The sequence below is a fragment of the Stegodyphus dumicola genome, chromosome 3 (genome assembly GCF_044657685.1).
Source record: "Stegodyphus dumicola isolate Sdum_Otavi_A_Nest chromosome 3, ASM4465768v1".
In the NCBI taxonomy this organism is placed as follows: domain Eukaryota; kingdom Metazoa; phylum Arthropoda; class Arachnida; order Araneae; family Eresidae; genus Stegodyphus; species Stegodyphus dumicola.
Window position 1 is genome coordinate 147,534,210 of NC_140770.1, and position 12,544 is coordinate 147,546,753.

A 12,544-nucleotide genomic window follows, 5' to 3' on the forward strand; every position below is an offset into this window, starting at 1 on the left:
ATCTTCCATATAGACCGAGTCGTGACTCGTCCATCTAATTATTGAAACAACTATAATTTAGATGAAGATTTAGAATAAACCTTCTAAATTGAAATAAACAAATGCAGGATCCATGTTTTATAAAATCAGTCACCGCGACTTGCCTGTTTAAATGAACATAAAATTTTCAATTAACTTTAAGTAAGGTTTGAAATTCATAACCAAAACAGTAATATAAGCTTTGGATAAAGCTTCTAAATATACGCGAACAACCGCCTACCGAAAGGATGAAATCGATTTGTATAATTCTAAGAGTTGGGCGATAAATAGTACAAAAATTAGTCTGCCGAAGAGACTGCCAAAATGTTACTCGTAATTTCAAGGATTAGGTTCTTATGTACGCCTTAACTAGTTTGCATCCTGGTGGGAGCCAAAGAAAGTACAAGTGTTTTGGCTTAGTTTGGTTTATTTAAGTATGGCAAAACACGGGAGGGCTATGTACCTCAGACGAAGGATGGCTTCCTGGTAGAGTTTCTAAGGAAAACTCTTCCTGGAAGAGTTTCTTCCGTGACGCGCATTCATGTTATACACGGCGAAAACTACGAAAACGCCCTTGCAGTCAGCCAGTTCGAACCAAGTCAAACTACCAGTACACAGCCACTTTTATCGCTCGGCCACCGGTGGATCTGGAAAGCAGAAGTGACAGCACAGGTTAGAGTAATAAGATTATGAGGTGTTTTTCCCCCTTTTTCGCATGCCCTCCGGGATGTAACTGGAAGCACACCTGACGCATATTTAGGAGATGCGGAGTTCGAGTCCCGGCGAAGGAACTGCACATTTTTCACGTGTCCTTCAAAAAAGGCCTAATGACTCTACAGTAGCACTTGAACTAAAAGGTGATAGACGATAATTCGACGTCACCAGGATTTGGGAGTTGGGCCCCTAATCCCCAGTCTCCCTTTAAAAGGGGGTAAGGTATTTTCCCCCTTCTTTTAGCATGCTTTCCTGGTGTAACTGGAAACAGACCCGACGCGTATTCGGGAGGTCCCAAGTTCGACACCTAGAGAGAGATGTAATATTATTGTGTTACGAGAAAGTGGTCTTTCCTATGCTGAAATTGCAAGACCGGTGGGTGGTTCAGTGACTACATCTGGAGTCCGAAAGTTTTGTTTACGATATCAGGAGACAAATTCATTAAAAAACAAAGAAGGAAAAGGCCGAAAAAGCTGCACCACATCTATTGATGACAGAGGAATGAAAAGACTATGTCTCCAAGATAGAAAAATCATCAGAAGTGATCTGAATGATGCTGGTGTTTCTGTCAGTTCAAGAACAATCAGGAGAAGATTAACAGATGTTGGACTGAGAGGTAGAATTCCACGAAAAAAGCCTTATCTTAATTTTCGGCAACGGAAAAAAAGACTACAGTGGGCAAAGGAACACATTAATTGGACAGATGATCAGTGGTCACAAGTTATATGGAGTGATGAAACTAAGTTATCGTTATTCGGTAGTGATGGGCGAAAATATGTAAGACGTAGAATAGGAGAATAGCTACATCCTGATTGCATTCAAGCAACTGTGAAGAACCCAGTTAGTGTTATGATTTGGTCATACATGTCATCAGATGGTATTGGTCGCCTTCATGTCATCGCTGGGACACGGATTGCCAGAAAATACATTGACACTATTCTAGAACCAAAACTTCTACCTTCCATCAGAGATCTCTTTTCCAACAATGCTTCGTTTATTTTTCAGCAGGATTCTGCTCCTTGCCACACGGCCAAAATATCGAAAGAATGGTTTGGTACAAAGAGCACTAAATTGTTGTCATGGCCAGGAAACAGTCCTGACCTCAATCCTATCGAAAATTTGTGGCACCGTTTGAAAACTCTTGTCCGAATGAGGCGCCCATCAAATAAAGGGAACTAATTGAGGCTATAATTGTTTCCTGGCAACATGTAATAACGGAAGAAGAGCTAAAAACTCTTGTCAGCTCAATGAAACGTCGATGTGAAGCTGCAATCAAAAATAAAGGGTACCCTACTAAATACTGATAACTCACTGCAATCATCACTATCTAATGTATATCGATAACTATTATCAATTAACTTTTTTTGTATTTCAAATAATTGAATTTTGTGTTTTGTATTGAATTCGGTAATAAATTCTCTTTAAAATGATATATACAAGTTTGCATTTTGTGAAACGTAACGTTTTCTATAAGCATACAAAGTTCAAAAGCATAAAAATGTTCAAAAGTGTCCACAATTTTGGCCACCTCTATATATATATGGATAGATGGAGGTATACACTTTTGATACTCCCAATACCAAATACTCCCAATATACACTTTTAATACTCCCAATACACTTTTGATACACCAAAGATATACACTTTTGGTACTCCCAATTGCAATAAAAATGGAGACGCACAACTAGATGTTATAGTTTTTACATATATATACAAAATTTGAATGTTCTACGGCTAACCGTTTTTCAGGTATGCACTTTCGGTTTGGTTTATTTGATTATGGCTAAGCACTCGATAGCTATCTGTCTAAGAGAAGAAGATTGTAGTGGAAGACTTTGCAAGGAAATCTAGCTCGTATCCGCGTTACACATGGGAAAAATCACGAAAATTTTCAGGTATGTGAGGTACATATATACGTACGTACGTTCAGACGCTCACGGAAACGTCTATTTTAAATTCATTTTACAAATTGTTTTGGAAAGAGTTCTTTATTCTGTCCTTACATACAGACGTCACTGCCAAAAAATTCAAAATGGTTGCGATAACGAACAAAATGGATATTTCCTTTGAAATCTAAAACTCGAAACTCTTCACGTCTACAATACTTCCTTTCCTTCGTGCAAGGAAGAAGGAATCAGAATCGTAAACATCTTTTACATTTTTTGATCTTTTGTTATTAGTGAACTATTGCCAGAAAAAACATTTTCATATATCAGCAAAATAGAAATGTTAGTGAATTGTTATTGCTCTCTAGATACATGATGCTCTCTAGATACATGGATTGATACTCTAGATACATGGATGATTGCTCTCTAGATACATGGATTGATACTCTAGATACATGGATGATTGCTCTCTAGATACATGGATGAATATGTATTATGTCTTCATAATTCAATCTGTGGGTCGAAAGGAATTTTATCTTATTTCATGGCAGTTTGACATATGAATCTGTGCTGTCTATTAAAGAGTAGTTATGTTATTTATTCTCGAATTAATTCCTCGCATTTTCTTTCGCAGGACGCTTCAGTGTTCTCGTATTCGTGTCCATCGGAATTTGGTGCTTTCTCTCATTTTGCATGCTGTAATGATGTTGGCCATATCTTTGCCTGGGATATTCCGAACGGTGGAAGGAATGTTTCGAGAAGTAGTAAGCTTTTATTTTCCTACTTGGAAGGTTATTATTTTACACTCCAATGAAAAATAAGTTCTAGTACATAATGCTATGAATGAGTTCTTTACAGTCATTTTCAAAATAATAAAATTTAACGAAAAAAAAACTTCTGGGTAACAAGTGGATATTTCATTATTTATATATTAATTTTCTTGAAAAGCATTTTGTATTATAAGGGGATGTTCCAAATTTTAAATGTATTTTTAAGCTTGGGAAATTTATATATAAGATGCTCAGTTAAGTAGCAACTAAGAAAATGCTCTAAAAATATTTTCATTGTTTGTTTTGCAAAATTTATGGATTAGACATTTTTATTAATTATGGAACTGAGGCGTTAACCCGTTAAAGTAATAATTTAACTATAAAGGAATATATAATTTTAGCTTTAGTGAGCTGTGTGATAATAAAAAGCAGAGCTCGGCGAGCCGGGTAAGTGGTTGGGTATATGTGTGTGTCTAAGATTTTAAAAAAATGTAAAAGATAAATTATAATTTAAATTAGCAATAGCCCCTTAATGCTTAATTTGGTATTTCCACTCTCTTTTCTAAAAATAGTAACATTTTTCTGTACTGGGCCATTTGAGATTAATCCATGACTGTTACATATCACTGATGAGGTGAAACTCAAACAGCCAATAATAATTTTGCAACAGTATTAATTATCCAATCAAAGTGCACTGAGAACCAAAGCTAACTCAGTCTGAAATAAGATTTCATTCTGAACACAAGGCACTTGCTTTCCACCCTTCAGCCTAGCTGAACTACTGTCTGCTGCTCTCTACTTACTGCAAAGCTATCAAAAATGTAAACGTTTCGAGTAGTGCGCCAAATAGTTTGTGGCCGCAACACGTATATTGAAATAAAAATGAAGATTTAATCTGCCTTGGCTGCCATTTTCTTATTCATTATGAATCAACATTCTGCGCAATTAATATGTAAGATAAAAAGTATATAAATCAAAGTTCTAATTTAAACTAGAGGTATCTAAACCTTTCTCTTGTTGAGCTTCCATACTGGATTACTGCGCACTTTAGATTTTACCTCTCTCCCCGAAATGACGGTTTTTCGCTAGCTGTCGTGTCGCTTTTCATTTGTTAGCTATTGTCCATTGTTCTAAAAATGTAATCTATATAAAATTGTGGGGTGCATAGCGGCGCACTTACAATAATGTTATGCAATGAAGAAGAATACATACATAATACATAATACTATAAAGGAATATATAATTTTAGCTTTAGTGAGCTGTGTGATAATTTTATATCGTGTGACCCACACGATATAAAATTGTGGGGTGCATAGCGCACTCACAATAATGTTATGCAATGAAGAAGCATACATATCCTAAGAATTATTTATCAAGGAATAAAATTATGTGTGAATTTTCGGCGAGTGTTATCATTCTAACTGCGCAGCAAAGCCTGTCCATGTTATTCCATATATTCTTCTTTATTATATATATATATATTGTTGCGTTTTTCTTTTCTGACACCAGGTGTTACGTTATTTTCTACCTTCACGTTCGTACGAGGTTCGCGTAGATTTGGAGTGAATAAGGACGACACTTGATGAAGTATCGAAACACACTTATTTACCAATATTAATCAGGACAGCTCCAAAGTCACTGTTACAGTCGTCGAAGATCTACTATAAATACGCTGTGACAATCAGCGACACAGCCTTCACACTGTCAGGCACCAACGGTGGAGACAGCTTCCTGCAAAGCACCAGAGTACAGCTCCCGACTCTGCTTGGTCGTTCTCGGAAATCCGCGTACTCTCGAGACTCTCCATGCTACAACTCGTGATGCAGTCGACGACACACGAGCACAGCTCCCGACTCTTCGTTTCAGTCGTTCCTGGAGCTCAACTCGCTCTCTCGACGATGCACTACCCGCGATACACTGCGAAACTCTTTCGGTGCACTCGACGACCCACTCGGCACTCGCTGCCCGGCTGTCAACGCGATCGAGGGATTGAGTCGCTAGACGAGACACCAACTCGATACTAACTAACTCGCACTCTAGACGAGGAACTCTGACTCGCCTTCTCGACGAGGCACACACTAACTGACTGTGGACCAGCAGGGTTTATATAGCTTTCGGCTTGTGTTCGAGAACATTCTGGGCTAAGCCGGTAAGAATTCGTTCCAGAAGGTTCTTCATCCGTCCATGGTATATCGCCAATTTTGTCGCCAAATGGGCGATTTCTCGTCAAATGTGACAACCCTACCTTCCCTTGCCATTTTATGGCAATCCTAAAACTGCTTTGCGGGGAAGCCATCTTGCCACACCTGTGCATTTCGTAACAATATAATAAATACATACATACATATATATATATATATATATATTGTAATATCTTGTTATTTAATAACTAAATATAATTATTGTTGAAGTGGCAACGCCATATTTGTATTAAATCGTTACTCAGTAACGTGAGATATTGTTTTGAAAAGATTAGGATTCTGAAGATTTTACCAGCTAGTATTAAAATTTTGCCACTTAAGAATTGTATAAAATTTGTCTATCACCGTGAACTAGAAATAAAATTTATGTTCTAATAAGAAGATTGCCTTTGTCAATTACTGCAAAATACATTACAATATATACACATAAGAATGTCCGTTTGTTTGTCCTCTATAATTCATACAAATTTTCTGTTTTATTCCGATCTTGAAGAAATTATGCATACTTGATCTTCAAAACAAGAAGAAGTTCACTGTCTGCAAAATATTTCAAAAGATTACCTTCCAAAGATCCACTCTATAGTAGATAGGTGCGCTCGCTCACGTTACACATCTTAGTTTCATGTCTTGCCGATTATCATGGAAGTCACACAAGCTAAGCATAGAATTTAGAATTATTTTATAAAAAATTAATAGTTCTACTCAATTTCAATTTTGAAAGGACGTCACCGTTGTTGCGTTTCCGCTATCATTTTTTTATAAAATCGTTAGATGGCGCCGTGTTCGTTTACTCCTTAGGAAAGGGTAGAACTTTCAAGAACAGTGTAGAATCATTGAGTCATACCTCAACAAAAGCTCATTTCCGAAAAAAAGACATTACCGATAACGAAGCGCCAGTTTTGTTAAAACCGGTACATGGCGCCGTGTTACTTTTACCATAACTTACAGTTTTATTACAGTTTAATAAAATTCTGCACAATTCATTTTGAACCAAAATAAGGGAAAATCAATGTTTAGCTGAGATTTCTAAAAAACTACCCCCATTTCCCTAAATGAGGTTCTTTCACTCTAAAGTCCGGGTAACACTGGGGACTTCAGCTAGTTTTACATAATATCAACATACAGTACATTTGTTAAACACATAACACAATTATACGTAATGAAAGCCACGTGTAGCTTTGATACGTTGCTAAGTTGTGTGAAGTCCTACATCCATATTACTTTACTAGCATTAAATTTTGTATTTTCTGAATATTCTTCGTAGGACTGGTTGTGCAAGGCCGTCCTAGTTCTGAAGATGTACTCGGCAATGACATGTATACACTGGATGTTTGTGGAAGGCCTACTTCTTCACAGTAGCATCACAGTGTCCGTGTTTCAGCAAGAGCCGCCTTTTAAACTTTATTACGCTATAGGCTGGGGTAAGTTACAGAATTTTTTACGCTTGTGTAGTTAACTCTTTACATATTTTATTAAAACAGTGTTGTAAAATTTTGAGAAAAAAAAAATCTCGAAGAATTTTATCCCAGTTTCCGTTTTTGACAAAAGCATTTATATTTCTCACGTTTAGAAGATAATTTTGTTGATGATCTGAAGGTCAGAAGATAAATTATTTTCACAATGATTGGAACTTCGTAAGCTTTATTTCTTATCTTCCTGGAATTTTTGTTTCTTCTGTAAACTGAATAAAATGTAAAAATTATTTGTAACTTAGTTTCCAAATACCCGAAATACATTTTTTAAGAATCCATTGTTGTTATTATTATTATTATTATCATAAATGAGCTTAAAATTATGTGACATAAAAAATTGTTACAAATCATGCGAAGAATTTTGCTTATTATTTATCTAATTTGTATACTGTATTGCTTATATTTCATTAAATTCTTCAAATTTATCCTACTCGCAATAACATATAGAATTATTAAAAATGTTTCATTGAGGTTCAGATTGCTGTATTTCGTAATGTATTGCAAGTAAAAAAACTTGAGTCTTTCATGAAATAAAGTAAAAAAGCTCTCAGACGTTTTAGTTACACCATAAACGTTCTATGCATAGTTCTTTTATATACGACTCTCTTTTAGAGGTACTCCGTTTCTTCCCACACGAATTAGAATATTTCCCTAGTGACAAGTTACCATAGCAGCTGTTATGTGATCCTGGAACTCGACTGTTGTTGACAATCGGAGCAGATAAATATTCTCTTTAAATAATCGCAAATGAAAATATCGGTGGGCGTTAAGTCGGGAGACCTTGACAGCCGTTTGAACGATGCTGAATCATCTTCTCCGGGATGATCAATCCAACAACATTAGACCTCATCATTTAGATAGAGACTTACTACATCATAACAAAGAGATGGGGCCCCATCTTGCGGGAACGTTAAAGTTTCTGAATCATCTTTCACTTGACAAATATCAAGATACGACTTATTTGTAGTATCTTCAATGAAAGACAGCTCGTACACTTTTGTCAGAAAAATGACAGAAAAGACGTTTCGTTTTGGCCAGTTCCGTTTCTGTTCAACAATAGTAACCAATTTGCTATGCTTCGTAATGTCGCTTTTCATTGAGTATTAAATGATTGGAAAATCCTCGTCTTGCAGTGTTATGCTAAAACATCTATAAATGTAGCAGAATGATGGCCTCAATTGCAGTAGCCGGTTTAAAATTCTTCCAAATAATTGGCTGGAAAATTCTAAGATCTTGGTTAGTCCGTTTTGTTAATTTTTGTGGTTTAGACACAAAACTCTTTCGAATTTCTGTGCTGTTCCTTTAGAAACGGTTGACTGTCGAGATGTCTTACTTTTAAGTAAGCAATTAATCATTCTGAACTGTCGATGTCATCGTAGAATGTTCTGGTGGTTTGGTATATCTGGTACATCGTACTGCCTTCCAAATGCATATTTCGCAGTAATAATAGATAAATACTTTGCGTATTAGGAAACAAAAACGCATTCTGTTGTAAATTCGCCATTCTTATAGATGGAACTCATACTTGTTGCACGATATATCACAAGAAAGTTTGCACAGGCGAACTAAAAAAAAATTAAGACAGTTTCTTCATTGCATGAATGTCAAGAACGCAGACAATTCATAACTTGTAAATTAAAAAATTTCAAAACCCGATGAATCATTTGTTAAGAACGCTCTCTACTCTTATGACTTATCTCACTTGCCTGAGAGTAGCATCAAAGTTAAGTTCAGGAATTTTAACAAGCAAAGTATCATATTTTATTTCTGTTACTTTAGAATAATGCTATAGAATGTTACAATAATACTGTATGGGAATCTAATATATATCCTAAGTCGCGCTTTTGAGACATGAAAAAAAAAAACGCAAGTTAAATTTCGTCAATCGGAGCAGTAGAACAGAAAATATAAAACTGTCTTTTTCTCTCTCTCTCTCTCTCTTTTTTTTTTGTTTTTTTTTGTTTGTTTTGTTTTGTTTTGTTTTGTTTTGGGCAGAGTGTACCTTTATAGGTATGCGAACTAAGGATTACGTACGAGAGCGAGAGGAAAAACGTGATTAGAGAGGGAATGTGTAATATGAAATAGGACTCGACCGAATCCAGGTTGTCCACCATATCAATTCAGGTACTACATTTCTGACCAAGAAATATATTAATATGAATAACTCCTTTGCCGCAATTTGACCCAAGGATTTTCCACTTATTAGCTGGACGTGCTAACCGTTTTCATTAAGAGGAAACGCATTTGGGAATGGGATAACTTTTAACACATATAGATGCACCTGCTTGTGCAGCGCTGTCTATTGCATATACTATATATCAGGCGTATAACGCGCCCCTATAATTTCAAACTACATTTTTTTAGTTTTTTAGGTATATTCGCCGTATAACTCACACCTTTTTTTTTACGAACAAACCAGAAAGATGCATGTGCGATGCTCTTATCTTTCGAAGTCATTCCTTTGAAAATTTTTACCAGGTTGTGGAGCAATGGCAGACTGAAATGACAAAGCAATTAGGCGAAAAATATGTGTAGGAGAAATGATTGAGGAATAAATAATTCTGCAAAGAGGGTGCATTGTATTCAATGCAAATGTGCACAGGAATATTATTCTAGTGTTTCGAGAAAAGGGGGACATTATTTGAGGTAATAATGCAATTCGAACCCGAATGAATTCGCGTATTTAGGAAAGAAAAGGAGGCCAAGTTCGTCATACCAGTCGTAGAAATATTGTGTGAGTGGATAATAAAAGTGCGGAAGGAAATTAAACTGGGTATAATTCAAAAGTCATTAAAAATGTAGTATATCTAACAATCTAGATGGAACGGAAGATGATTATTTATGTATGGATCAGAATAACAGTGATGGTGAAGATGAAACCGAATTCTAAAATGTGCCTGAAGATGTAACGGAAGATGAATATAAGAAACTTTTTATGTTATCATATAAGAAAATTTTTGAAGATGATAGGGAATGTCATTTCTTTTAAACAAAGGTCAGTAAGGTACATGTGGAAATATAATTTTTGCATCCTCATCTTTTCTTTATTTTTAAATCTGTCATTTCTATATCCGACGTGAAACGTTCGCCCGTCATTTTCGATCTTACATTTTGTATTAAAGGTACACGCTATAATCCGGAACATGTCGGAACTATAACCTTAATATTTACATAATAATATTTTCTAGTTAGTGACTCTGAGTGCCGTATCAAAGAGCCAGGATTCGAACCCCGGAGAAGGCATGGGAATGTAAAATTGTCCCTTTGTAGGAGGTATCAACGGTGGCCGCCTATAGGAAGTACCAACCGCCTATAGGAGCTCACTTTATAGAAGGTACCAACGGTGGCTTCAAAGCAAAATGACCACCGCTTCTGGCCGTATTAAAAGCCAAAGCTATTCAAAAGTAGTGAGATTGAAATTGTCAATATTGTTCAGCGAGAGAATCAGGAGATTAGATTTTTGATTTATACATGTTTATGAGGCTATCAATAATATAATTATTAAAAGGGAAAATTGTAATTTTGCTTGCAGTAACGCACTTACATTTGCAGAAGTGAGTTAGTAATTTAACTCCATTTATATAAGAATTCTAAATATAGATCTTCAGTCCCTCTAGAATGCTTAAAAGAAATTAATTCAAGATTCTAAACACACTCGTCTTGGGTGACAGGCAATGACGTCATGTAAATGAACTTTCTCAAAAGATCAGAGACAAAAATTCTGCTAGCGAAATAATGAATATGCGCTGAACTAAGGAAATCTTCCTCCTTGATTTAAAAAATGCGTGCCCTTTTCAATAAAAATTAATTAGTTTTAACTCGCAGATACAAGTTATCCTCTTTTCTTAAAGTACAGAACATCTTTAATTCCATTTAATTATGCCCTTTAACATCCTGTTAAGGGGCATAATAAAATGGAATTAAATATTTTGCTGTGGTAAACTCATGCTAAGACATTTAAGTGCAAAAACAATTTCTGTCATTTCATAATTATCTAAATTGATCATAAGTGTAGATTCGACATTTACTTGAGCCAATACGACAAATATATACTTAGCAAATATACAAATACGACTATATATACAAGATAAATATGTACTTAGATTAACGCAAATACTTTACTTGGCATCACCATACAAAAACTTAAAGCGCGAATGATCATTTACATTCTTAGAATTCTGTATTCTCGTCGTTGCCAATTAAAAAAAAAATCCTGTTAAAATAAACGTTCGTTATGTGTTGATGGAGAAAAAGTCCAAAATTCGTCAATAAAAGCCCGAAACGTTGCCATCTTTGTCACCATAGCGTAAATTAACGGCTATTGCAACGTTATGAAAGTGCAAAGTTTTAAGAGCGCCTATAAGCCGCAGGTTGGCATAAACAAATTTAGTCCAAAGGGGCTTTGTCACTCAAGGACAATTTTTTTCGTTTTGCGATTTTGCAAGACGAAATGGACATTTTCTGAATGTCCGTTTCATTTTTCAAACTGTTGCCACCCAATATTATCGCCCTGTATTATACTTGAAGAAATTAAATAATGAAGAATTTGCATAAATGTATGTATGTTTCTCGCATTGTGATTAAATAACGGTACCTAGAGCCATCCAGTTTTGAATGACGTAATCCTACTGCGAATATGGGCATTTGGAAGCCCAAATTTGCAATTTGTTTTATTATCGATTTCATATTTTGTAAAACTTTAACGAATTTCTGATGAGCAAACTCAAACATTTTAAAGCGAGCCATGGCAACGTTGTACGCAAAAAACATTTTTAACTGCAGCGCACGAGACTGTGTATCGGAAATTCTAAAGATAGGCTCATTTTAAAATTATATTGCGATATTGCTGTTGAAATTAATTTTATGGTTTAAGTGCGAAGAACATGATATTTAATAAATAAAGGTAACACACAAAACGTTCAAAAAACGTAATTTAAAATCTAAACCTTTCAGATTTTCTTTCTTTTTTTTTTTTTTTTTTTTTACGAATTTATTAATTTATTAGAGTAATGTGTAAATGCATGTTTTCATAAAAGATCTGTAATTCTTTTAAAGACTTTTAGAGTAGATAAATGAAATTCGCACCTTTATATCAGAGAAGATAAAGCTAAAAAATAAAACGTCTTTAACAGAAATTTATTTTCTTACACTCAAGATTCTTCGAATACTTATTTTGTCCTTGATGGTTTATTCTCAAACATTTTCCTCTTACATCGCTGAAAGTGGATCATCCATCACTCGAAGCAAATGATGCCACTGCAAAGTTGTAAATTTCTTCCATTTTACATCCTCAGCCTATTAACATTATAATACATTACTCGATAAAAGAAGTTGTTGCTGCACTGTTAGATAAAGGAATTTTCTTTCTTCTGGCGCGCATGAAGCTCGAGTACAGTTAGAAACTCTTTGCCATCGTCTTCTTTTCTGAGTAGAATAAATTGAATTATATCTCTCTCACACACATGTACAATGTATCTTTTCGA

General features: G+C 35.2%; 1 protein-coding gene across 2 annotated transcripts in view; it reads left to right on the plus strand.

Moving 5' to 3' along the window:
- The window catches only part of LOC118194085 (PDF receptor-like), a 583,685-nt gene that overhangs the window by 510,652 nt on the left and 60,489 nt on the right, over positions 1–12,544 (plus strand). For both annotated transcript variants that reach the window (XM_085813435.1, XM_085813434.1), the window contains exons 5-6: positions 3,253–3,382; positions 6,854–7,010. In XM_085813435.1, the coding sequence (XP_085669561.1) occupies positions 3,253–3,382; positions 6,854–7,010 (287 nt within the window). The remainder of the gene's footprint in view (positions 1–3,252; positions 3,383–6,853; positions 7,011–12,544) is intronic.